The sequence below is a fragment of the Pelecanus crispus genome, chromosome 20 (genome assembly GCF_030463565.1).
Source record: "Pelecanus crispus isolate bPelCri1 chromosome 20, bPelCri1.pri, whole genome shotgun sequence".
Lineage (NCBI taxonomy): Eukaryota > Metazoa > Chordata > Aves > Pelecaniformes > Pelecanidae > Pelecanus > Pelecanus crispus.
The window spans coordinates 6,470,668-6,496,653 of record NC_134662.1 but is presented as its reverse complement, the minus strand read 5'-3'; the positions used below and the strand labels follow the sequence as shown (position 1 = coordinate 6,496,653).

Here is a 25,986-nt window from a genome sequence, read left to right as displayed (position 1 = left end):
ACAAGGAATTAAACAGCATGAAAAACACCCAAACCACAGGCCGAGCTGGCTTACACGGTGTTTTCTGCACTCTCTCGGCCGGCTAATGCTGGCCCTGTTTCTCAGGCAGGCCTCAGGTACACACAGGCTAACTGGGCTAGAAAGAGGGCTATCCACCTGGATATCCACCGCTCCAATCCAGGTGCGGAGACAAGCAACGCCATGGTTAAACCTTTGTCTCCTGGGTAGTTTCCGAGTGGCCAGAAAAGTAGAGGAAATTTATAAATAAAAGAATAATGAGAAATCCCCTTATTTTTTTCCTGTTTCTCTCTTTTTTTTTTTTTTTAAAAAAAAAAAAAAAGAACCCAAAACATTCCAGCTAAGCTGTCTGCGAAGGATTTAGCCCTGAATTAGTACCAGATCCAGATTTACGTTCCCAAAAGAAGAATTTCGGGGCCCAGGCGACAGGGCAAATTTGAAACGCAATTTTCCAGCTGGCCACAAAAGGCTATTTAAAAATTTAGCTTGGAAACATTAAATTATTAAAAGCCTTCTCTCCATGTGCATGTGATTTAGTGAGCGTGAGACACGAGAGAGAGAGAAAGAGAGAGAGAAAGGAGTGCACACAGGAGCATGGCTCTGCATTTGACTGCAGAGTTAACGTGAGTGTAGGCGGGAGGCGCTTCCTCTGTCGATGGGATGGAAATGGGAACAGTTTGCTGGGATGTAACTTTTCTTTTTTCCTCCCAATGGTATTTTTCTTTTTTAAAAAAGCGAGAGGACCAGCCCTGCTCTCTCATTACCAAAAGGGTTTTGCTGTGGAAAGATATTAAACCAAAGCTACACACAAAATATATTACAGGTCAGAGAGATTAAAGTAAGATAACAAAGAACGCAGAAAGGCTATCGCCCCACGGGGTGCGAGAACATCGAGGGGGCACCAAGCAGAAGCCAATCCCCCTGTCATCTGTTCCTCACGCTACACGGGTGAAGGAATCTGTCTCTGTGGCAGAGACGTCTGCTGGTCGTCTCCAGCTTTTTGTGAGTCTGTGCCCATGGCCAGCGCTCACGCCCAAGGAACCAGCGACAAATTACTGCTGGCAAAGGGAAAACCAGCTGGGACTTAGGCGAGAAGCGGGAACGCACCCTCCTGTTGCAATCTGCTAAGATCCAGGGGACAGAGAGCTCAGCGGACGGGGCTGAGAGGGTCCTCCCCTCCTCTCACACCCACACCAGGAGAACCGAAACCCTCCCACTTCCAGAAAGCAGGGATCCTTTGGGAGAAAAGGGCATTACGGCCTCTTTGCAGCCAAAGCCGTTCATTCCCCTTTGGGCTCTGCGGGCTGACGCAGGCAGGTTCTTGGGCACGCTCCTTTGGGTCGCACCTGACTTCGCTGTGGGTGACACAGCCGTGTTCTGCCGCTCCGCCACCGGCGCGGCGGCTGGAGCCACCAGCCGCGGCGAGGAAGTCAGGGTGCGCCGGGATCCCCTGCAAGCTCAGCAGCGCGCTGTAAGGATCCAACCGACCAACACCAGCGCTTCCCCCGCGCTCAGGGACAGGATCGAATCAAACAGCTGGGGACAAAGGAAGGCCACGGGGAGGGAGATATTTGCCAGCGTTGTGAGCCGATGCGCTCCCTACCTCTCACGTAAAGGTTAGCAGGCGAGGAGTAGCGCACGCCGGCGCTGTTGCTGGCGACGCATTCATACTTCCCCTGGTCTGTCTCCTCGCTGCTTTCAATCTGCAGGCCACCTGGGAGGAGAGAAGAAGACCGCAGCAAAGACACCATCATCACCATTTTGTTTTGTTTTTAAGAGAGAGCAATAGCATCAATGTTTTGCTTTCTGCTCCCCTTGGGCTAGTACGTGCTGGGACGCTCCCTGGGGGTCTTGGGCTACGAGCTCTGGAAGTAGCGAGCCCTCTGCCGATACCAGCTACTGCTGGCGCTCAGCGTTACGGCTGGACACGTACCCGGCAGGAAGAGAAAACGTAATACCCCCTCTCTACTAAGTGTCACTCTCGGAGCTGAAATGATGAGCAAAAGTATCAACTTTTGTGGCTTCAGCAATGCAGACATTCTGCGCCAGCACTCGTGAAATCAACTTCAATAATCCGTATTACTGCGATGCCCAGAATCTATCAGAAGCAGTTGACTTTCCCTTGCTCGACTGGAAGCAGTAACCATAAAAGTGAAAGCCTTTGTCACCCACTGCCTACGATCCCTGGAGCATTTTTATCACCGCTGCCTTTGTTTTGAGCCTAAAACACCTGATTCACGGGAAGCCTGCAGGAGATAAAAGTCAGTGTGAAAAGCACCTTACTGATAGTGAATTTTGCCAAGGGAAAACCTTGTAAATACTGCATCGGAACTTCAAAATGCTTGTGTGGTTTACACCGACTGGGCGGATAGGATTAAGGTTTTTCTTAAACCTGTACATTATTGCAGCCTATAAGAATATACCCAGAGCCCATACTAAACACTCCTGTAAGCAAGCATGCAGAGATATGCAGCATGTAACTACATGGAAGAAAATTGCCTCATTTACCTCAGAAGGCTTAATCCCTGCAAAACTCCAGTTAAAATACATACTACATAAATAATTCAACAGGCTATCAAATGTTTTATGTATTAGGAGTACATGATTATACTACAGATATGGACAGAGCTCACATGTGGTAAGACTCTTAACTCCCATCTCTGGAAAAAAAACCTAAATATGAAAACCAAACAATTCCAGCTCAGCGTAATATTATTGATAAAATCTTAAGTGAGAAAAGTGCAAATGGTATCAGTGTTGGCTGCAGATACAGCTTCTTCAGGAAGGAAAAACCAGTGTGTTCACATGAGGAGGACAGGGAGCTCATGTTCCTCTGTGTGTGACTGGTGAAAAAGGATGCTGCGTGGGAAGACGTGAGGCTGTGAATTTATGACAGGGATGGGGTGTGATAGTGCGACTCCTGCCAGCATCCACTGTGTCTGAGAGATCCCAAAGGCAGAACAGATAGAATTAAAAACCAAAAAAACCCCACCCAAGCCACTAAACCAAACTAAATTCATTTCAAAAGAATCTGTGGGTATTTCAGTATAACAGGAGTTAGAAACCAAATAGACTGTAGCTTCACACTGAGACACCAGCTGAGCATATTTCATACTGAATTACAGCTCGAGCATGCTCTGTCATCCGCAAGCTCCACTTCGGTGGACAGCTGGTCAGTGAGTTTTCCTAGAAACTTCTTTTAGTTTGGACAAATCTGCGGGTTGCTTCCACTGGCTCCAGCCAAATCTTTTGTGTGGCTCAGGAGCATTGCCTGTCTGAGCGTACACCAGGGGAGACGAAGCCGCCCTGCAGAGCAGGAACAGAACCACGAACGGCAGGCACGCAGCTTCGCCAGGGGAATAAGGACTCACCCTTTTCATCTTGACCTCTGCAGCTTTGCTGGTGAATGCAATGGTGGAAATTATACTGTAGAGAGGTCAATGAGTTTTCAGCACTTGTCAGGAGCCAGTAGAGATGATGTGTGAAAAAGTAAATCTCACCTACAGCACCTCCTGTTGCTTTTACCAGCGGAGAGTTATGGACTTTTACATTTGCCAGTGTAGAGAAAAACAAATCAGGGTCTTCCAAGAGGTGCACACCCAATTCCTGGTGACTTTCAATGACAGCGTGAGGTCTATTACCTTTCTGGCTCCATTAAAGAGACAGTGCAGAAGCTACTTACCATGGTATCTTTCCCAAAAAACCTTAAGGATAAGAGAGTGGGGAGGAAGGGGAAGGAAGGCTCTGAAGCCAAACAAATGAGTACGCTGAAACGGCAAGTGCTGTAATCTGACTGAACAAAGGATTGGAAAACTTTCACCACCATCAGTGGCTCGGGAGCACTCTGCACCAATCAAGAGAAGGCCCTAAGCATTTACAAAGCTTCGATAGCATTTAATGCTCAAGATAAACTTCAGTCCTTCACAGTCCTGGAGAGATTAGGTCTTAAAACTCTGCCATAAATCTGAGGCAGCACAGCCTGAGATGTTATTAGAATACCAGTATCAGTACTACCAAGTGCACCCAGCAAACAAAAAAGGACATTATAACCATATATAAAATAAAGACAGGTATAAAAAAGAAATATCCAGAGGTGAAGCAGGACAAGAAAACATAACAACAACAACAACAACAAGAATCTGTATTGAGTACAGGTCAATGAAACAGGAACTGAGTGGAGAGAAGTGTTTGGAGAGTGGGTGAGTAAGTGAGTTGGGGGTGTCTTACCTCGGATCGGTGTACCTTCTGCAAAGAAAACAAAGAAAATAAGTGAAAAGACTGTAAAACCCCAAACACCTGGACTGCCCGTGGGAAAAGGACCTGAGTCAAGGAAGACAGTTCCCAGTAGGAAACTTCCTGCTCTACCTCATCTTAAGTTATAGGGACCGACTGAAGAGGGTTTGGGGTACTCAAGGTGGGGATGCCCTTTTTAAAGCAGTCCAATTCAGCTGGCTGTTTACAGAGCCTCCACGGCACTCGGCTTGAAAAGTCTTAAGACTCGCTCCATTTTATTGCTAAGAATGCAAAGGAAGTCCTCAAGCTCTCAGCTGACATTACTGTTTGCTACTTGCAGAGCATAAGATGAACCTGCATTTATCTTCATCACTCCTGGGGAAAAGGGTCGGCATTACGGCCGTGCTAGCCCAGACAAGGAAAGGGACATCCAGGTACCTTGCATCGCATTAAGAGTTGCAGGTTTGATCCCACCTTTGCTAGCAAATTCCCAGTTCCAAACTTAAGTTATTGGCACAGATGTGTGAGGAATTCAATGCGTGTCCTTATTAGGACCTTCAGTTACCCTCCAGTGGCTCCGCACAGAGACGGAAGCCAGATGCTCTGCACTGAAGAAGGCCACGCTACTGCACAAGTGCAAGGGCTACCTCATGCAACTGCTCTGGAAGCCTCTCTAGTGCCAGCGCAGGAGGGGGTTGTACGGAGAGAGGAGTCCTGCTACACTTGCCTGTTGAGTGCATCTCCCTTGGGTTATTTTTATTCAAACCCCCTCCAGCTGTCTCTAAGTGCCTAACCTAAGTCTTCTGCCTAGGCAGGTCTCACAGAGGAGAGGAAGTGACGTTGTGGCTGGTGAACCACGCCACAGTCAATGGTAAAATCACTGTCCCCCCGTTTGACTTCCTGAGGTTGCAACCATCTTCCTTTGAAAACACGGCAGGTCCTTTTGCTCACGGTGGCATTCAAACGTGTCACACAGCTTACCAAAGAAGGGGTTTTAATTGGCTGGTTTTTACCCCAATCCTGAGAACAGGGCAGATACCGCAATTACAAGTATTGCCTCTTACTAGGGAGAAACGCAAGAGCTTCTCTGCAATGGTAGCGATGCTGTCGCTGCAGCACCTCCCAGCCAGGGCTTGTATAGCACATTATATGATAATCGACAGCCTTACACTCTCTCCTCTCCCCCAGTGAGGTACAGCAGCATTACTACCCCCACTTTACAGATGGGGAAGCTGAGGTAGAGGTGAAGCAATTTGCCCAAGGTCACAGAGGGAAGTCTGTGGCAGAGGCAAGAACAGGAGTCAAAGCCTCAACCACCAGAAAAGCCCTTCCCTCCTCATCCTTCAGCCCTGCTCATCCTTCTTGTGCTGCGGTTCAATCCTCCATTTTCAGGATAGAAGGTAAAAATATATAGATACTGATTACAGTGCACCTTTATTTTTCAAAGGAGATGAGGGAAGAGAGGTATTATAGTGTTAGGATATTAGATTCTAGTTATATTCAGCTTCTAGTTAAGAGGTTAGGTTATTTGCTAGAGAAAAGTTAGCATCTAGTTAGGGTTAGGAACTAGCTAAGGTTAATAAAGCAGGCTGGTTAGCTATCAGGACAAAGGTTGGAGAGACAGTGCTTGAAAGAGGAAGAGGTCGGGGGAGTGTGTACTTGGGCAGATCTCCACGCAGGAGATGGCAGGAAGGTTTTAAAAAGCGAGAGAGAGAGAGAGACAAAGCAGCAAAGGGTTATAGTTCGATTCAGTGGAAATAAAAACAGCCTCTGATACATCCTTCTGTCTCAAAACTGGAGTGAAAATCTGCCATCTGTGGCACAAATCTGGAACAAGGCTAATGGCAAAAGGGTAGAGGGGGGGAGGAGACCCCAACATCACCCACCGCTCTAAAGCTTCTTTGGCCTTGGCTAAGCCCGGCAATTTCCTGCACAGGTTCACTCTAACTGGCAGGAGAAACACGTTGGAAGTTAGAGCTACGTAAGCACAGATACAACAGCAGCCGTTACCTTCTTGTGTCATTGTAGGTTAGTTACTCCCTGTTCCCTCTAAGCATCAGCCCCTGGAAATGGGTTGTCAGCAGCTCTCAGAGACAGACTGTCTTGGAGACGGTGCTCTTGGAGAGCAAGATAAGCCAAGCAGTGCCACCTTGGTCTTTCCAATTCTAACTCTGGCACACGGGACATAGAGGTGAGAAGCAAAACATGTTTTGCAAGATGCCCCACTCCAGGGATGGGGGGGGACGGAATTTTATTCAAAATGAGACCAAGTAACTTGCAAGGAAAGAACAGGAGTTTGAATGGCATCAGGGACACAGATGGTAGATTTTCACTGTTGGAGTTTCACATCTAACCAGTTTCATATTTAATATAGGGGCAGCAGGATGGTGCTAGAAGAGGATATGAAACAGGTTAGCCTGAAGAACTCTGACAGGTCCTGCAAGATCTGATACGGGGTCACGGTGGTGGAGGGGAGGCACCTGTGTTCAACAGCTGGCTTGCCTGGTGTCCTAAACGGTGCATGAGCAAATGCGCAAGGCTAACCACTGTCCAGGGCAGAACCAGCTTTGCAGGAAAACTAAAGGAAGAAGAACTCACGCTGGATGCTGACTTTCCAAATGAAAAGCTGGTTCTGAGATGCCACATGCAAACTATACATACTGCCTTCCACAGCCTCCCAGGATCTGCAGATCTGCCTATTTAGGGCAAATTTTGAGGCTGCATGAGCCCAGATGGCCAGCCTAGTGTTTAGCAGCAGAGGCAAAAGGCGGCTTAAAGGACTTGCCTCTGGATTATAAAGGACCAAGATGGTGCCAGGCAGAATACCACGTGCAGGTGTCCCCCTCTGTCACAGAGGATGGGATCTGCTCTTCCACTGTCCCTTCCTCTGACTTCCCACACAGCAAGCTGCCTACGGATTCTCCAAGCCTTGAAAACAGGGAGAGGACGGTCACCATTGCCATGGTAATGACAGAAAACACATCCCCACCTTCTGTCAGGCCACGTGTGAGAACATGTGTGTGCTATGCTCCTCTCCCAAGGGCTGGAGAGAGCTTTCTATTCTAAACAAGCAAGCAATCATCAAGGGTCTTCGGCAATTTTAAAATGCCGGATCCCGGCTGACAGCTGCAATTGCTACATCTCTAATAACAAAAGGGGACTTGGCACACGGAGGAGACGTGTCATGAGTTCTGCAGACAGGCTCCTGGCTTCTGGAGGGACAGAGATGATCTGGAGGTGGGGGCTTTCCCTTTGCTCCACCCTTTCCCACAGCCTGTGATCTACAGCTTCAATTTGAAAATGCCCCACCTCTCCCTTCTGAAAATGCCAATAACCCTGTTAGATGTGAAACTCCAAGACCTCCTGCAGGTGTGAACACAATTATCACAGTTCCAGGGTACAAGCTATTGTGTAATTGGGGAATTCCAGGACAACTGTTGCTAAGTTACAAAAAAAAAAAATCTATCCAATGTTAGGAGGTTCGTATTTAGCTGTTATCTCTTTATACAGGTATATTAATTAGGATGATTATTATTCTTTTTGTAGCCTGCAATACCCCTGCAGAAATTCATTAAGAGGGCAGAATATCCCTACTGAAAGAGTTAGTAGAAAAGTGCATAGCATGCCTCTCAAGAAGCTGTTACAAAGGAATTAGTTTAAAGGGCAAGGGTTATAAATCTGGACATTAGCAGGTTTGGGGTTTTTTGGTTTTTTTTTTTCATTTGAACAAACTTACCAAAGGTCTCTGAATGTTAAAAAAAGGTGGGGAAAAAAGGAAAAAACAAGTTTGTTATAGCCAGTTATTTAGAAAACAGAAGACAACAACAAGACACAAAAGGTTTTAGTGCTTCTACGATGCAAGAAGGTGGCTGCAGGCTGCCTCCCGTTATCCCCCCTAGGTGGCACGGCTGAGCAAAGGACATTGGCTTCTACTTTGAAGGTCCTGAGACTGCTTTCACCGGGGTTAAGCAGAAATCATATCCCTTTCTCTTCCACCACCAAAACCAATCAAACTCTTAGACAACCTGGGTCTCTAAGGCTGAGATGGTCATGTATCTCTAAGGGAAGCAGGAACCCAGACAGAGGTTCGTCCCATTCGCCTTTGATTGACAATTCAGCTTTTCATTCAGTCGAAACTCCCAAGCATTAAATAATTTCCAGTTGCTTGGAAAGTTTATCTGGAGAGGGAAAGGAGAAGAAGAAATACTGGATAGAGAAAACCCTCTATGGTTAATGACATATCACCTGTTTCTCAATTATATTGAAGACCCAAAAAATAATGGGTCCACTGGATGATGTGCATATAATGACCGTGGTCTCGGAGGTCCATTTATATTGCCAGCGAAACATTCAGGCTTTTTAATATAAATGAGAACCAAATCTGGACACGGCTACCCAATTTTACAGAGCTCTGTGTATGACATTTCACTTGTATCTTTTAATGAGCTAATTTGCATGTTTGCCACTAACTCATATACTGATATAAATTCCGTTCTTAACACCCTTCGTAATAAAGCAGCATGGCTGCTATCCTGACGACTTTTATCTCCAAGACAGAATCTGGGTAACTGTCCTGTCCTGCTGCTCTCTCAGCCTGTCCCAGTCTCCATCAGGGAGCAATGCACAGCCAAGTCTTCAGAGGCAACGCAGTCGCTGGCTTCTACGCTAAGCCTGTTAGCACCAAGTGCAGAGGTGAAGTTGTGATTTAGTACAGGGTCACTCTCCCCCCGGCACTCTTATTCACAGAGGCTTGTCAAACACCCGTTAGTTGGGTGTAATTGTTAATCCCCAAGAAGCTGGGCTGGAGTCATAATGATGACCTGTGGGTGAAAGACACTGAAGCTCATTAGCAGTGTCCTGAAGCGTCCAATGCCCTGATGTGTGCTAGTGCCACACTTCTGGCAGCAAAGTTTGTTTTCCGGAAAGATAAATGTATTAAATTAAGTTCTGACTTTAGCAGCATTCACATCACCAGTGCTCAAACAGGCATCGCCTTGGACATCGCACTCAGGTTACAAATACACACTTGAATCTGCTCTGCCTTGGTCTTAAAACAACTCCTTTCCACTGACTGAAATACTAATGCAGTACAGATGACCCTAATGTTAATATGTTTTGCGTTTTCACAGGCCTTTGCATCACAGCACATGCAAATTCCGAAAGGCCATAAAAGTAGATGAAATAGGGGAACTCAGAAGTCCTGACTGTCCAGGACTCTGCACTCCCTTTCACACAAGCAACAGGTTTCCACCCCTAAGGACAACAGGGTTTCACCAGCTTACTAATTCAAAGCAGCTGTAAATGAGATTAATTCTCAGCAGGTATCTTCTGATTTATCAGAAGGGCCAAAGGTTCACTCTGAGGCTAACCAATTCACTGGAATAAAAATGCAGCACTCAGGTGGCTTTAAGGAGAACACCAGATCAAACCCAGTTAAAGAGTATAAAGGCATTCTAGCAAGATGATAAATGTATTAAAAATAATCTGCCTGTGCATTACTCACACTTCAGATCATGGTCACAGAGCATGATATAATTCTAGTTTACCTCTCATTATTTATGCTGAGTGATTTTTTTTATTTGCATTTGCCTCAGCTGTTACAATAAAACAGGGAGGTCAACCTCATCTGCGTTTGTGGGATTCGACAATCCATTCTAATTCAACAAGCAGTTTAAGTATCTGCTTCTAAGTTTGCTTCATTGAATAAGGATGCCTTTATGCAGGTGTATAAAAGCTACACTGAACTGGAACTATACTGAATCTTTTCCACTGGTGGCCCGCAGAACTAAAAATCTTTATATAGACTCTTTGCCAAACAATGCAAGAGGAAAACCAGGCGGTTACATTCTCGGATGTTCAGATCCAGCATTACAGTCGTCAGAACCGATTTCTTCAGAGCTAGCAGAGGTCTGGGCAGAAGCAGTTGGCTATCACTTGGCTGGCTGACTCGTCAAACGACCAATACAAACGGAGCAAGCCCAGTTGCTGCACTGAAGCCTCTGCTTTCCCTTCGCCTACGACAATGCCATTCTCTTGCCAGAAAAGACTCTTGAAAATGCTCCATCTCACTTGGCCAAAGGAGTGTTCTGAGTAGCTGAAGTGATGCTAGTGCTTCCTAGGTCCAACCACACAAACATGTTTTCTCTAGGCTGGGTCAAAGCACTCAGTCCAAGGAGTACTTGAAGAGGATTATTTCTCGGGTTAGTTTTTTGTCAAAAGGTAACACTTCCAAAGCTTGTTTCATTTTTGCAGTGATCAATGGAAGTGCTTTATCAGTAGTATTCAAAAATAAATACACCTGTGCTCTCCTTGCACACATACACACATTCTCACACAGTGAACTGGCAGATTTAACAAGCATAAAAACAGCTCCTGAAATGTGAGTATTAAGAGATGTCACATTGACACACACACACAAAACAACAAACATAAAACAAACAAGACAGATGGACAAGCAGATGGGGAAAGATGGAAAACTGACACGGAGCTGGGGTACATCTGTTCATGGAGATCCACTCCATGGGCACTGCCACGGAGCACCAAGGGGTCACTCCAGAACGCTCACAACTGCTCTCCAGCGATGACTGCGGGGACTTGATGCCGGACAGATCCAGCAAGAGCTGTTCTTCAGCGCCAGCTTTGAGAGGCTCCATTTACACCAACAGGATCATGTTTTGGCAGTCAGAGGCTGCCTGAGCTCTGGACCCTATACCAGATGCATGTGGCCTAAAATGCCACGTCTGCTGTAGTCGTTTTCCTTCTTCCTTACCCAGTTCTTGGTCTGAGAAAGAAACTGTCAACTCCCATCCAGTCCCCAGTTCCCCCTGAGCTGGAAGAGCACCATTATCCAGTGAAGTAGTTACTGCATCTCCTGGGTGGGAACCAGCCTCCCTGCTGTGATTCCCTCTGTGTCAGCTAGGCAGTAGGGAAGGCCAGGAGGATGGGTTGGAGGGGAAAATACTCCAACCGCTCCCTGAGTAAGAACATGACTCCCAAAACCGAAGAAAAGCTAATGCCCCAATCCACACCAGTGGTGCCTGTGTCTATCAGCCCTCTCTTCTGCTTCAGAAACCTCTGAGCAGTCTCTTCACGTCTCTACCCAGGTCTTAATTCCTCTAGTCTCACACAGAGACCTTACCTGATCTCAGTTGTTTTATTCTCCCATTGCTCGCACTGGGGTCGACAGGCAGGAAATCCTTAAACCAAGTGATCTCTGGGTCTGGGTTCCCACTGGCCGCACAGAGCATTGTGGCTGTTCGTGTCCGCTCCACCACTTTCAGCTGGGGCCCCATATCGATGTTTGGGAAGCCGGGAGGTAACTGGTCCTCTGGTGGGGGAGAACAAAGGGAGAGCGGTTAAACACGTGCTGGGGACCGGGGCAGCTGAAGGAGCTGTTCAGTGGAATAAACCGAAGAAAGCATCTGGCAGCCTTGCTGCCCAGTACTCTGTGCAATGCAATTTAAAACAAGGCTACAGTAAATGGTCCAGAGGTGGTTTGCAAAAACACATTATACAGTAAAATTTACCAGCCTGCCCATTTCATGTGACTATGCTAACCTCCTACGAGAAGATTCTACATTTAAATGCAATCTATTAAAACCCTTTGGGGCATGGGAATAGTCATTTCAAAGTTTCTCCAGGTCTTGCACTGAATCCCTCTGTCAGGTGACTCACACGTATTTGTTTTTACAGCAGAAGCTGTGCACACGTACGGCAAAGGTCCCTGCGCTGCCGAGTACAGTCTATACAGTCACATTTAAAAGGAGCGGTTCATCTTTCCCCTCCAAACCCCACAGTACGAAACAAACTGCACAGAGAAATAATGAAAGCGACTACGTGAAAAGGCCTGTCAAAGCCACGGTGGAAACTAGGAGAGAAAGGAGAGGAAAATATCACCCAGCTGTAGTTACCAGAGGGGACACACGCAACAATAAGCCAAGTGCTGTCTGACAGGGTGTGATTTTTAGATTTATTAATTCAGAGCGCTGCTGCCCTAGAAGAAGAGGGACGCGGCACCAGCACCTAGAAGACAGGCTCAACCGAGCTTCCTGCTTCCCCTCAATCTCGCCTCTGCCTTCGCTAATGAGGGTGAGGAGGGCAAGCCTAACCAGTGCTGACTAATTTGTGATAACTAATACAAAACCTCAGCGCTTCCCCCGTAATCTTTGTCATGACCTCCTAACTTATGTGGAAGAGAGCTGTCTTATGCTGGCTGATACAGCTCAGGAACATGCCGGTTTCCCCCCCCAGAAAATCAGTTTTTGCGGGAGGGCAGCCTGGGAGAGGATGCGGGCACCAGGGTGAGACTTTATAGAGATTCTCCATCGTTTCAAATGAGGCATGCTGAGGGATCACAGCCTCGGGAATCTATGGCATTGAATCCGTCCCAAAAGCAGGTGAGGGAACAGAAGGGAAATAGCATAAAGGATTTTTAAAAGGTGGGATTTTTAAAAAAGTAACATACATCACAATCAGCCCCCCACTGAAACCAACGGGAGCTCTCAATGGCAGCAGAGATGGGCTGGAAACCCTCGCCTTGGTTGGGAAACATCCCTGCCAACTGCAAACACAGCAAGAGCTCATTTCCTACTGTTGGCACGTTACGTATCAGAAGCAACGGAGCCAAGCTACGTATGGCTGAACCCAGAGACAGTGGAACAGGAGAGGAACCCAATGGCCTCGCCATGGTGTGTGCCTCTTCCTGTAAGAGCAACGCAGAATCACCAGATCCCAGTACTACTCTGTGCGAGCTCCAAACACACGCGATTTGGATAAGAGCTCTTCCACGCTGCTGTGCCTCACGCTAAACTTCTAAAAATCTATGGAGATCATGAAGGCAGAGCTAAAGGTTTGGGCAGTGCTCTGATACCCGAGGCCAAGAAACTCTTGTCTAATGCCGTGATTAGCAGTGCACAGCTACTGCGGAGAAGAAAAGGGTTTAAATGCCTCAATTGCGTGTTTAAAAATGTGCATTGTTTCCTTCCTCTGACCATTGCGGGAGAGTTATAAAGGACCTATTGTGACTCACTGGAGAGTGAAATGTATTAACCACACCTCTCCTCATGTATCAAAGGAATCTGACCACAAACAAAAACACATCCCATTTTATAACTGCTGAAGTAACACAGATCTCCTAGCATGGACAAAATTACAGTTATATAAAGGCGTAGTCATTTCGGTGTGTCTGAAGCACCTCTAAACCAGGATATTGCATTCTGAATAGAAACATAAACATCTTTAACTAGGGAATGAACCAAACCTTTGAGTTCTCGGTTCACCAGGCTGCACTGGGGTATCACAGGAGCCTCCAAACAGTGCGTGCTCTTGCAGATCATGTGCGCTGCAAAACCCTAGCCCCCCAGGAGCGAGCTCAGGACAGAGGGGCCCTGGGAATTGCTTTGCCTTTGCACAGCTTTCAGCCAGGCTTTTAACGTCTTCTCTTCCCTTCTGCTATTTAACCAGGCGGTGGTGTGTTGTTAAGGAGCCGCGGAGCTGCTGCCGCATTGGCTGCAGATGACATCATTATTGATTACTGCTTTTATCCTGCTCCCTGGTGATGCTACTCCACCTGGCTCAAACCCGCGTCCGTTAATTTCACGAACCAATTAATCCACAGAGAGAACAGCCCTCTTGACTGGCAGGGTGTGTGTGTGCGAGCGTGTGTGCGCACGTGCGTGTGTGTTGGGGGAGGCCTGCTACAACTATTATTACTGAGTGTTTCTAATTAAACAAAAATGTTAATCTTGCAGCACAATGTGCAGAATTCCTCCGAGTTTAATTAAAACAACTGCGACTAGAGGCGTGATCAGATTTGAGGATCAGATCAGCAGAGGAAGCATCTCTGAACATCACATATTGCACTCATTCAAGTGCTCAGATTTCCTTCCTGCCAGGAAAGTGAAACTGCCTTCAGCCCCTAACAACTGGATTCCCTGTAATAACGCAATTACAACCTCAACTCAATCCCCACCAGACGTGCACACACACGCCCTGCCGCCCTCCCCATCAACCCCCAAACGCCAGCCCAAACCTGTTACCAAATAAGTAAATAAATAAATAAATAAATAAATAAATAAGGAATGGTTTGGATTGTGAATTCTCTTTCTAAAAGCAGCCCAGGCAACTGCAAGAACAAAAGAACCAAGATGCAAGCTGAAGATGCTTCAAGGGCACATCTGGGCAGCTGCCTGCTGTTGAAATCATGCTAGCTTACACAGGCAAATGTTTTCACGTGTTGCACTTGCCGTATTAACGGAGCATCCCAAACACCTCACTCATACCTGCTCCTCGACTGCGGAGTTTAAAGACCCCCTGATGAAAAGCTGGTGAATTACCTCAAGGCCACTGAACAAAGTAGGGTGAGAAAGAATAGCGGAGGAGGGATGGCGGGAGGCAGGGAGAAAAGAGAAGAGCACTTCAGCACTCATTTATAATAAATCCTACCAGAGGACATGCTCTGTGCAGGGGGACATGCCTCGAACCAACCTGGGCGCATGCGCTGACACACACACATGGTCGTACAGAAAAAGCAAGGGTCGCCAGCTACAGCGAAGGGAGACACCGGCGCTCGCCGTCTCCTTGTCGCTCTAGAAGGTGGCAGCTCTCTGTTTAGCTAATTAGCTCTGCTGGAAATGAGGATGATAAAGAAAGATAAAGCGGGTGTTGCCGCTGCTCTTCTTCCCGCAGGGCGTGCACAGTTGTTTAATAATTTAGAGGAGAAGGAGGGGACGAGCATGTACAGACGCGCTATGTACTGAATGCAGAAAGCCACAGCGAGGATGCTGCTGAAGCGAAGAGGAGGAGGAATTTTTTGCTCTTCTCTGGAGATATGCGGCCCAGCTCGTGGATGCTGGCTGGTCTCTAAGCAGTCAGCTATCCCCGCTCCAGGGTGGAAGAACCAAGAACACAGAGATGAAGCAGCTTGAGTGATGCTAGTTTTAAGCAGAATCAGGATCAAAATCCAGCACTCCTGAAACTTATCCCTGTTCTTTTCATTAAGTTTATGAACACTTACAGCTGCCCCCACCCCAACAGGTATCCTGGCATTATGCACCTTGTGAAATTACATCAACAAGTTATTTCCATCAATGTGTATGTACCTGTGTCTTAGTTAACGGCTATTTCACAGCCAAAGACAACTTTAATACATGGAGGAGTCTCAGTAACATGCTCTGTCGATTCCATTTATTTTGATCCGAAAGTTTTACCATGAAAATAATACTAGCCTAACAATGTTATTAAAAATTTGCAGGCTATAGACAATAAATACACACTTAGATACATGTGTTGGACCCCAGAACAGTGCGGGTAATAACACTGCCTTCCCTACACTAATGTATCCCTGGGTACCCTCCTTATAAAGGCATCCGAGTTAAAATCGCTCTGACACTATTCATAAGCTGCACAACTAACCTGCTTTCAACGTGGCCTGATTTTCAGGTCACCACAAGAAAAGCAAACCAATTCAAGTTTGAAGAAAGTCTGCCAAGAACTTTTCAAGTGGCAAGGTAACATTTCAGAGGGGCCAGCTTCTCTTTAAGATGTGCTGCTGTGGGACTCGATGCTTTCTGCTGAGCATCTAGAACGGATTTTTGTTTACCTTTTGCTGATCTAAAGCCAACAGCTACAAAAAACTACAAAACAGCAGGGATCTTGCTAGAACTTTATACCTGCCCACACCAGATGTCCTCTTGGAGAATGAAATATGTGAGGAAAATTTCAGGCCAGAATTGTTAGAGAAATGTATGAACACTTCCTGAAAAAAGAATCAACAGGGAACCACTAGAAAGAAGTTCTGAAAGTCTGTCCACAGCAGCCTGAATCGTACTCTGCTGGTAAGTACCACAGACCTTACACGTCTAACAGCCAGTTTTCCTCCATTTTCCAGAATGCAGTAATCCTCAGGAAAAGACAGCACTGGCCAGTATGCAGCGAGTGATGTATCAGGGCACAGTAAATTTTGTTCCACTACATTTAACTGGACCAAGCATGGGTTTTTATGGGATCGTGCTGCATTTACTAACGACTCCCGAAGGGTAACCTCCACGGAACTCTATCAGCTTCAAGAGAGCAAAGAGCTAAGCCCGTCTGGCCTCTGCTTGAAACCCAGCCTGTGCCTCCCAGCAGCGGAGGCAATGCAGGCAGAAAGTTGCAGCCAGGCCCCCCCGTACTCTCAGCCCACTCAGCTGCTGACAGCACAGGACGATCCGCAGTACAAGAATCTCTCTCTCCGGCTACTGAAGAAGTGGAGGGAAAATATAATCTGTATACAGGAAGCAATAGTAATAATAATAATAAATATGTATATCTTTTCTGGGAGTGTGGAGCTTAGAGAAACTGTACCAACTGGGAGCTGGGGTGCCTGTGCCAACTAGCTTCCTTTCTGCCTCAGTTATTATGAAAAATGACAGCAGCTGGAGTGAACAATAACTGGAAAATGCTTCCCAAACCCACTTTCTCTCCTTTTCTTTGGGCTCTGCAGGAATCAGGTTTGCAGGCACTATGTCTAGCCAGCTGTGGAAAGAACAGCAAGTCTCCACAGCCCTATCAAAACTCAGATCCCTTGAGAAATGGAGCAGGAAGGACAAACAAGCCAGCAGAGCTGGTGTTAAGAGACTTTGTGTACATTGAACAGTGTCCATCACAAGCTCTGCTTCTCAGAAGCTCCCAAAGGCTTCCTCTCCCGCAGCTTCCTGTTTTTAAGTGAACGCATGTGGATTTCTATCAGGGTCTGATCCAGGAGAAGTCATCTGCATAGGCAAAAAGGGGTTTACTCTCAATCCCTTCAGCAGCTGCATCTAGAAGGGAAGAATGTATTATTGTCTTCTCTTCTGTTCATCAGACTGTCTCCACCGGTGCTGAGGAAATCCCGTAACTGTTCGTGCATGTGTACAGCGTGAAGGTACACGCAGGTATTTCTAACAGCGATTACAACAGCAGAGCCAACAGGCTGCAGGATTACTACAAAGCCCATCCTGCACAGTTTGTGACAGCTGGGGCCCACGTTTCCATACTCCACAGTACGCCAAGGTAACAGCTTCTGCAAATGACAGCTCACATTCATCTCCAAGCTGTGGAGCAGCCCCCATCTTTATGCTAAGCATTAGTTCTGAAAGTGAGAGAAGAGAGACGAAAAGGAGGAGGAGGCCTTGCAAGGAAAGATAGAGAAAAGACAAACAGGAGAGTGGGTGAATGCAGAAGCGGGGAGGAAGAAGAGAGGAATAGATGCCAGCATGCTAACTTTGTCACTGTGGAGATTAGCGGATTTGTGCTTGGTCCTTTTAACTTTCCCAGCGCTTAAAAATGCAGATAAAGAGGAGACAATCTTTGCTGTGTGAAAGCTAAGGGGAGATTAAGGATGGAATAACTCCAACTGAGCAGGGAAGGGGAGGGTATGCTATAAAAACTGCCTCCTTGACGCTCTTCAACAACATCTTGGTCCAGGCCTGCAGCTCATTACTTCCCGCCCAGATTTCATGAACGGGGTACCCCAGCTGCTCTGGCGCTGTCGGCTGACAAAGCTACCGAACAAGGTCCTGTCAGGCAAACGCAATGGGAGTGCTTGTGAAAGCAGCACAACACAGGGGCAAAGCACACGGTAACAGTGTTCTGGTGGGATCAGCAAAGTGCGTAATTAGTCAGGCAGTGGGGAGATGCAGCTCCTGTTCTGTCACCTGCCTCTCTAGCTGACACGTGTATGATGCCGATACCGGAAGGAAGAGCTGCAAAGAGACCTGTACAAAGAACCTCAGTCCCTAAGGACAGTCACTGAGCTCAGCTCGCCATTTCCCATACACTGCAGCTTTCTTCAGGTGGAAAGTGCCTAAAAAAATGCCGTGAGAATCCAGAGGATTTGCGAGGGCAGCAGCGGGAGGACAACCTTCTCTCTTGCCACTGCTCGTAGCTAAACTCAAGGGGTAGAAATTTTGAATACGATTGCAGGGGCACTTCTCCCAAACTGTCACAGCTCCCAAGGAATATATGGGAATCTGTGTGAAGAATAAGGCTCCCAGCCCTCTGGGATAACTGCCGCTAGACATGCTCTTGTCATGAAGTGCTGTTCCAATCTCCTGACAGATACATCCCACCACATACTGCTAACAGAAGGTTAAATGCCATGCCAGGCAAAGGAGCTACACAAAGATTTCAGTGCACCTACACAGATCTGTCAGGCACGACTAGACCATGGGCCCACAAAGGCAGCCAGCGCCTTGACAACGCAGAGCCTGGGCAGCAGAAGGGACATTCCCTGCTACAAGGGGAGGTTCAAGGGCTCTGCCATGTGCCCTTTACGTCTGGTCTTTATTTACTGCTGTATGTTGGGGATTTGCACACAAATTTCGCTCTGCACTATTAGGGATGTGCTCACTGTCTGTTCAAACAAAAGGAGAGAGAGAACACTGAAATTGCTGAAGAAAAGGCAACGGGCATACAGGCAGAGCTACCGCTTGGCCTTACGAGGACCGCACACTGCCCGGAGCACCTAAAGCTGCCGTTAGCAAAGCTCGCTGCAGAAATAATGGCTCTTCCCGCAAGCACCCCTATTCAAAGGCCCGTGGCTTTTCTACAGCACCTCCTGCTGACGGCTTCCTCAGTAGCCAGCGCTCCCAAGCTAAACTCCCTTCAGGAGCTCTCAGGCAGCTATCCACCACCCCCTTTCTGCCAGGATCACTTGCATTGCCCCGTGGTTTGAACAGAGAACGCCACGCATCTTTTCCCCTAAAATGGGTCAGTTTTAGCAAGCAGCCTAGCTTAGTGCTTCACACAAAAATTTTACAGATTTCTAGGGTAGTAACAGTAAACATCCAGAGGCATCCACAGCTACAGCATGTTGTTCCCTCCCCCACATCAAGTTCAGGGAGCATATTTCAAACAGATGACATGAAGGAGGCACCCATGTAAACATCCTCTAATAGTGGGGACAAGTGAAAAAAAGAACCAGAACAAAATGGAGAGGGGAACTGTTTTCTGGGAGAGTGCATGGAGCAAAGGATCTCTGCAAAGAGGGAAGATGGCCACAGGAAAGGCAAAGATAGGTATTCTGCACAAGGGAAGAGGCTGGCATTGCCACCAACCGCGTGAAAGCCCATGCGGATGCATAATCATCTTAGCCTCAGCCCATTAAGTGATTCCTCAATGAAGAAGGTTTGCTTGGGTGTCTGGATGAACGGTGCCACATTTCTGAGGAGAATGATGGGGAGTTTCTGGTCCTGCTCATAAACCTGGGGAAGGAATTTTTACTGGAGGGGAGAGAAGATCATAGAGTCATAGGATAATTCAGTTTGGAAGGAACCTCAGCACATCATCCAGTCAAACCTCCTAAAGCGGTCCAGTTTCAGCCTTGTTTCTTACATAGCAATTTTATGACTCTCTGAACTGGTAACAGCAAACAGATCTGACAGGTCAGAACAAACCGAAAAAAGGACTTTGTGCCTTGGCCACACGTTTTGTGATAGCCTTCCCACTCATATGAAGGAAGGGAGAAGCTGAAGGGTCCCTTCTCCCCTGTGACACCGACACATGGCAGGCAGGCAGGCATGCTCCTTACCTCGGAGGACGGTGAGCTTGGCATGGACGGTGACCTCCCCGTGAGGGTTTTGAGCAACACACTCGTAAATGTTCTCATCCCGGGGAGTCCGGAGGGGCTGGATCCTCAAAACAGCACCTGCACTTTCATCAAATTCAATTGTCTGGGGGATAGAGGGAGAGACACACATACATAGTAAGCATCCTTGGGTTGCAAGTAGAAGGTTCATTCCTGCTTCTAAAGGAGGCACCAGCATATAAACAAGCACACACACTCACTAACACACTTCAGCAGCTGCCCCACAATCCCCTACACATAACCGACATGGTCAACTTGTCTCTCCACTGACCTCAAGGTGACAGAGAACTGTCCCATGCCAAACCCTGTCCCTGACCACTGACGCACCAAAACTGCTATGTACATCTCAAGTGCTCTGAAAGAATGAGCCATGGTGACGGTGTGTGTGGCGTGGGTGTTCAGGGTACAACTGTGATGAAGGAGGAGGAAACGGACCAAGAGAAAACAAAATAAAAATGAACCCCCGCCTTGTTCCTCCATCTGCATGGGCAGCTGACACCACAAAGCTCCTCTCAGCACACAGCTGCCTGGCAGGGCTGAGTCCCACAGCAAATTCCACAGGATGACCTCCTAGTCCTTGTTCCTCCACTCTCATGTCTATCTAAACAATGCCAATTGCTTGGGTCTGGTTGCCAGCAACTGTAACGTTTACTCCAGGCTGTTCCAGGGTTAAAATAACGAGCCATGGATTGGTATGAAAGGTGCATTTACAGAGCTGAAGAAGTACCAGCTTAGTTGAGGTTTTTTAGGGAAGGAAGAAGGCAGCTTTATACTATATCCCAGGAGGGGAAAAAACCCAACAAAACAGAAGAAAAAACTCCAATAAGGTAAGTGAGCCAAGTTCTCTCTTGCTTTGGAACAAACCCAGCTGTTGACATGGCCAAGAGCTTGCATTTCACTTCTGCTGCTGTTAAAACTCCTCCCCTTCCGAACCTCCCTTTATTATCGGGTCTGAGAATGGCCAAAGAAGAGCACTAGCTGCTTTGTGTCAGTCTCTCTCTCTTTATACACACACAGAGACACAGATTTCAAGGACATCTCTTACCTCAAACCTCTGAGAGTTCACTTTCTTCCCTTTCTTGTTCCAGGTGACCCGTGGCTTTGGGTCCCCAGTCGCTTGGCATACAAAGGAGGCCACCCCTCCTGACACACCAATTTGGTCCACAGGTTTTTTAATGAACACAGGGGGACCTTTAAGAAAGAAAATAAATATTATTATTGGCACAAGGAAAGACAAACTCTAATAAACACTGTTTGTAATTAATGGTAGCATTATCACTGCTGTTCTCTAATCATCCCAGATTAAATTAAACCTCTTGGCCTTTTAGGAACAAACAGCCTTTACCTCCATTTTACGTAGGAAGAAACTAAAGCACAAAATGATTCAGGGCCTGATCCTACAAAGAGATTTCAATGTGATGATGTTGCAAAGCCTCTTTTACGTCTGCAAAGTGGACTTCTAAACTGTTTTGCACGGGGGAAATTGCCCTTGCAAAGCCCATCTAATGATCATCACCAAAAGCTGGCAGAGCTGAAAACATCATCTAGAAACACTGAATTGCGCTCCCCAGACCCTAGCAGATGACCAAAACACCAAAGAATGGGGGAGATTTATAGGAACATACCCAAGGCAGGGGTAAAAGGTGGGAAAAGGACCATGAAATAAATGGAGCAAGAACTTGGCATATAGAGATCCTGAGGATGATGGTGTGAAACAGGCTGATGCCAGCGGCTTTAGGATGTGAAACCTCCTTGGCTTGGAGTGCCTCTGTTTTCATCTGTAAATCTTTCCTCTAGCCCTCACTGGTACATTTACACAGCAACAGGTATGCCATCCTTCGGAACAGGCAAGCTGAGAGGATACAGCCCGACAAACAAAAGTTGTCGTTTCAAAACTATCCAGTTGTCAAGATCAAGACCATGGCAGCCAAGTCTGCAGTCTGCTCCTGCAGTTCCCCCTTCCCCTCTTCTCATCATGAGACATCTGAGAAAAACAAGGAATTCACGCTGCTGAAGGAAGAAGCCAAAAGCTCCTCAAATTCCTCTCATAAGCAGATGCTCAATGGTGCAGTGATGCTTGAACACACACACTCAGAGCCTGGGGCTGCGTTTTAGCCAGCCTGGACCCAAAGGAACAACACTTGAGCTCGCAGCACCCCTCCCTCACCCCCGGCCAGTGATTTCCATCCATGTCTGAGTGCCTTCAAGAGCACCTCTGCACGGAAGGGAGAGGATGCTGGGATGGGCTTTCTGACCAAGGAAGGTGTCAAGGGCCTTCTATGAGAGGAAGACAAGGCCAGGAGTTTTCATGCAGAACCCATATTGCCTCTGCCCTCAGGGAATCCTCCTTCCGTGCTCTAACCTGTCTTCCCTGCACAGTTTCCTCTCATCTAGTTAGTTTAAAATTTATTGAAATATTTAAATCACAAGGCCACAGCTGTGTTCAAATAAAATCACTCAGATCATAAAGTTGCCGTCTGTTATTCTTGAGAAAAGTAGTCCAAATGACTCTGAAATGTGTATATTTATATGTACATCCTCAGAGTCTATAAAATAAGATGTAAACAGCCTACCAAAAAGCTTAAGAGGGCAAATGGTAGCTAGAGAGAAGTCTCCAGGGTCTTTTAGGGGTCGAAAGACAAAAGGAAGCATTCTCCCCTTCCCTGCTTGGTGTGGCCAGCAGTATATAAATAAAAGCCACTGAGCAAGCTCATGTGATGCAATCAAGCATTTGTTTCCATGCTGGAGGTAAATACAATTTGCTGGAGCTGTTTACGACCCACCAAATGCTGTGTGTACAAAGCATCGGATTTATAAATATCCAAATCTATATTTAGAGGTCAGAGTCTTCTTTGCAATGTTACAGCTAAAGGTTATCAAGCAAGTCCCACTGGAGGTACTGGCACTGGGGAATCTGTCTGCCATCTGAGAAAGGCAAAACCAAAACTTGGCTTCAGGCTAAAATATAAATGCTCACTCTGCCCGCAACCTGACTTCCTTCCTCTCTTCTCCTCAGTTCAATATCTGAAGAGTTTGCAGAAGTCAATTCTGAAGGTACAGCCAAAAACATCCAGGGCTTTTAAGAACACTTTATTGATGCAAGTTCATTTCCTAAAATAAAAGCCCCTAATAATCCTTAACGTCACATATACATTTAAATGGGTGCAAGCAGTATGATGAGAGCACAGCTGAGGAGAAAAATAAGGTTCTATTTCTGTCCTGAAGAAAGGGACGGTGCTCCAAAAAATAGTGAACTTGGAGTCATTGCTCAGCATCCCTTTTTGGGGACCTCTGTGGACTCTGTGTGCAGTAATGGGGAAGCTGGGTTGGTCTGTGAACACTGCCTTCCTGAGCTCACTGCAACGCTGAACGGCCTGCGAGAAACTCACTCTTAGACAGTGAGGGACAAAAGAAAAGAAACCCAACAAAAGTCCCTAGCAAACAACCTATTGAATTTTGCTACTCACTTGGAAAATCTGTGAAAATCAAAGCTAAATTGTTGATTTAAAAATTCCCTAAGCCTCTGAGCTCCAGACTTTGATTCCTCCCCCCCCGCCAAATCACCCATTGCGCTCTCCACCTATGCACCCTCGTCACTGCAGCACTTGTCACTCCAGCCCACGCCGATCGCAGAACAACCCTCTCCCCTCCGGGAAAGAGAAAGCCAGAGCTATCGCAGGCAAGGTGGCGATGATACAAAGCTGAAACAAATTCCTACGTGCTGCGTAGGACTGCCACAGCTCTGCCGTGCCAGGTCCGGCTTGCAATGAAACATGCAGTTAGAATTCAGTCTTCAGCTCCGCAAATCGCTTTGAAAGCCTCCAAAAGCAGGAACAAGGTGCCATGTGAAAGTGAAACACTATCAGCCCACTCAAAGGGGCTTATGTGTTTCCCCTCATTTGCCAAGATTGCAGGACCTCAGTTTTAAATAAATAAATAAAAATCAGAGACAGGCATTTTCCAGATGACATAACTTGCAATCCAGGAGATTTTATATCACTTCACCAATCTTCCCTCTGAGACAGCTGAGAACAAGTCTTGGAAAGACTGAGTTTGAGTTCCACCTAGGTCCAGTGGTCACAAGAGATTTTTCTTTTTCCCCTTGCTCTGCTTGCAAAGTAGCAGAACCTGGTTTTTTGCAGTATCAAAACAGGAATGGAAAAACCTGGAGCTTAGAAGAATTTTCCTACTATGAGAGGCTTCCTGCAGGGACTGGGTCTCCAGAGAGAAGGTTGAAAAGACCGGATGGCTGCTGTGTACCTGTGATTCTTCTCTACAGCTTAATGGAAAGCCATCAAGTCAAACTGAACCTTTCACTCCTGCCCACCGCCTACACACTTCCCAAAAGCAACAGCCGGGGCAAGCGACACGCTGGATAATTGCCACAGACTGTAAGGAAGAGACACATACTCACCATCCATCCCGTGCTCTGTAATTGCATCCGCAAAGCCCATCAGCACACACACTGCCTGCCCTCCGACCCAACCTCTGCCACCCCTTCCAGTCAGCTCTGCTCCTGCCCTGCGTCCCTGACTGCTCTCCAGGCAGCTGATGGGAGCACGCATTCACCCTCCCGGTCACTCCTATGCAGACAACCTCCAGTCGCTTCACTTTCCAAAGCACAGGCCTGGAGAAACACGGGCGGTGCTGGCATCCGTTCAGATGGGACATGATGCACATTTGCTGCTGGGATTTTGTGAACTCTAACGCAGACTTTGAGAAGAAGCTGCGAGGTGATAAGGGTGGGGTCTCCTACTCATCCTCGAGGCCCATGGTACAACACCAGCCCACATCCAAGGGCTGCACACCAAGGCAGCTTTCCTCACAGAAGAGGAAAATGCTGCTGCCTCGCCTCTCCTTCCTCCCTTCTTTCATGTGACCCCAAAGCAGAAAAAGTTCTTCAAATGCAGTCGTGTTAAAAAAACCCCAGCATCTCCCTGCTAACGATACACAGATGACAAAACAGTCTGAGAAGCTTTACAGCAAGGAAGCTTGAAAGATATAGGAGTGGGGAAAAGGAGGAGACATCTCACCCTTTAAACCCAAATGTCCCTCGGGAACTGCTGCCATGGTGAATAGTGGGTGACGGACAAGGAGCAAGGGAGACAGGCCGGCCACCATATGCCTGTCTGAAACATCAAAAGCCAAAGACAGAGAAAGCGATGGAGAACGCAGAGGTGGTTTGAGGGGTGGAGAGAGCCAGGAGCACAAATGGGCTTAATGTATCTGAGCTGACAGCTGAAGGGGAAGCAGGGTGCAGGGAGGAGAAAAAGAAAAAGCAAAGCAGTTATGAACTTGCACCACAGATCCTCCTTCCTTGCCTCCTGTAAGCCCGGTCTCCAGACTGAGATGGCTGCCCCTCCTGCCAGCACTGCAGGTGGGTTTATGGAGGGACAAGGAGGTCAGGGATGCATTTAGCCTCACAGACCACACCACAGGGTAGGAGCAGCTTTCTCCACACTACCCCAGTATGCTCCAGCCACAAAATGGGAGAGGGAGCCTGAAAAGCTGAGGGGAAAATTTGCGCCGGCCCAGCTAAGGCAGTCGAATGAAGCCCTGGCAGCGCAGAGGGCTGTGCAAAACCAGTACGGCAGCCGCCAGCCCACCTCCCATCTCTCCGGGTAGTTTCAGGGAAGGCCGACCAGAGTTAGCCTGAACAGGGGGAAGGAGAGAGGCAGATCATGGTGGGGAAATACTGACTTCCCTGGGCCTTTCTGAGAGAAAATTGATTCTCAAGGCATTCCGTGCCAGCCTGCTAGATCGATACCCTGACATCCTCCCAGCCACCCTCAGCCAAAATGCCCTGGTGCTGGCTCAGGAATCTGGGAAATGTATGGGGTCGGCCAACAAGAGCAGACTGAAGACAGCCCCCTGCCCCCCAGCCCGGGCTGCACGAGCACACACACACGGCCAGACCCTGCCCCACACCATGTAGCTCTTGAGGTAAAACCCTCAGCCTCTGACGTGCAGGACTGGCCAGCAGCATGTAGCCCTCCAACCTCTCCGCCATGGGGGAAGAGAAGACCCCACACACTTTGCTGCCAAAATGGCTGGGAGACTCAGCTGTGACCTAAATTGCCTCTCCCTCCTGAGCTACAGCCCGCCAGCTTTGGGGGAGGTCCAAGGCAAGA

The 25,986-nt window shown here is 47.5% G+C and overlaps 1 protein-coding gene across 1 annotated transcript in view; it reads right to left on the bottom strand.

Annotated features, from left to right (window-relative positions):
- PTPRS (protein tyrosine phosphatase receptor type S) overlaps positions 1-25,986 on the bottom strand; it is a 225,264-nt gene that overhangs the window by 57,935 nt on the left and 141,343 nt on the right. The window contains 6 exon segments of the mRNA XM_075723865.1: positions 1,622-1,732; positions 4,246-4,263; positions 7,988-7,996; positions 11,390-11,578; positions 19,799-19,940; positions 20,901-21,046. Coding sequence (XP_075579980.1) covers positions 1,622-1,732; positions 4,246-4,263; positions 7,988-7,996; positions 11,390-11,578; positions 19,799-19,940; positions 20,901-21,046 — 615 coding nt within the window.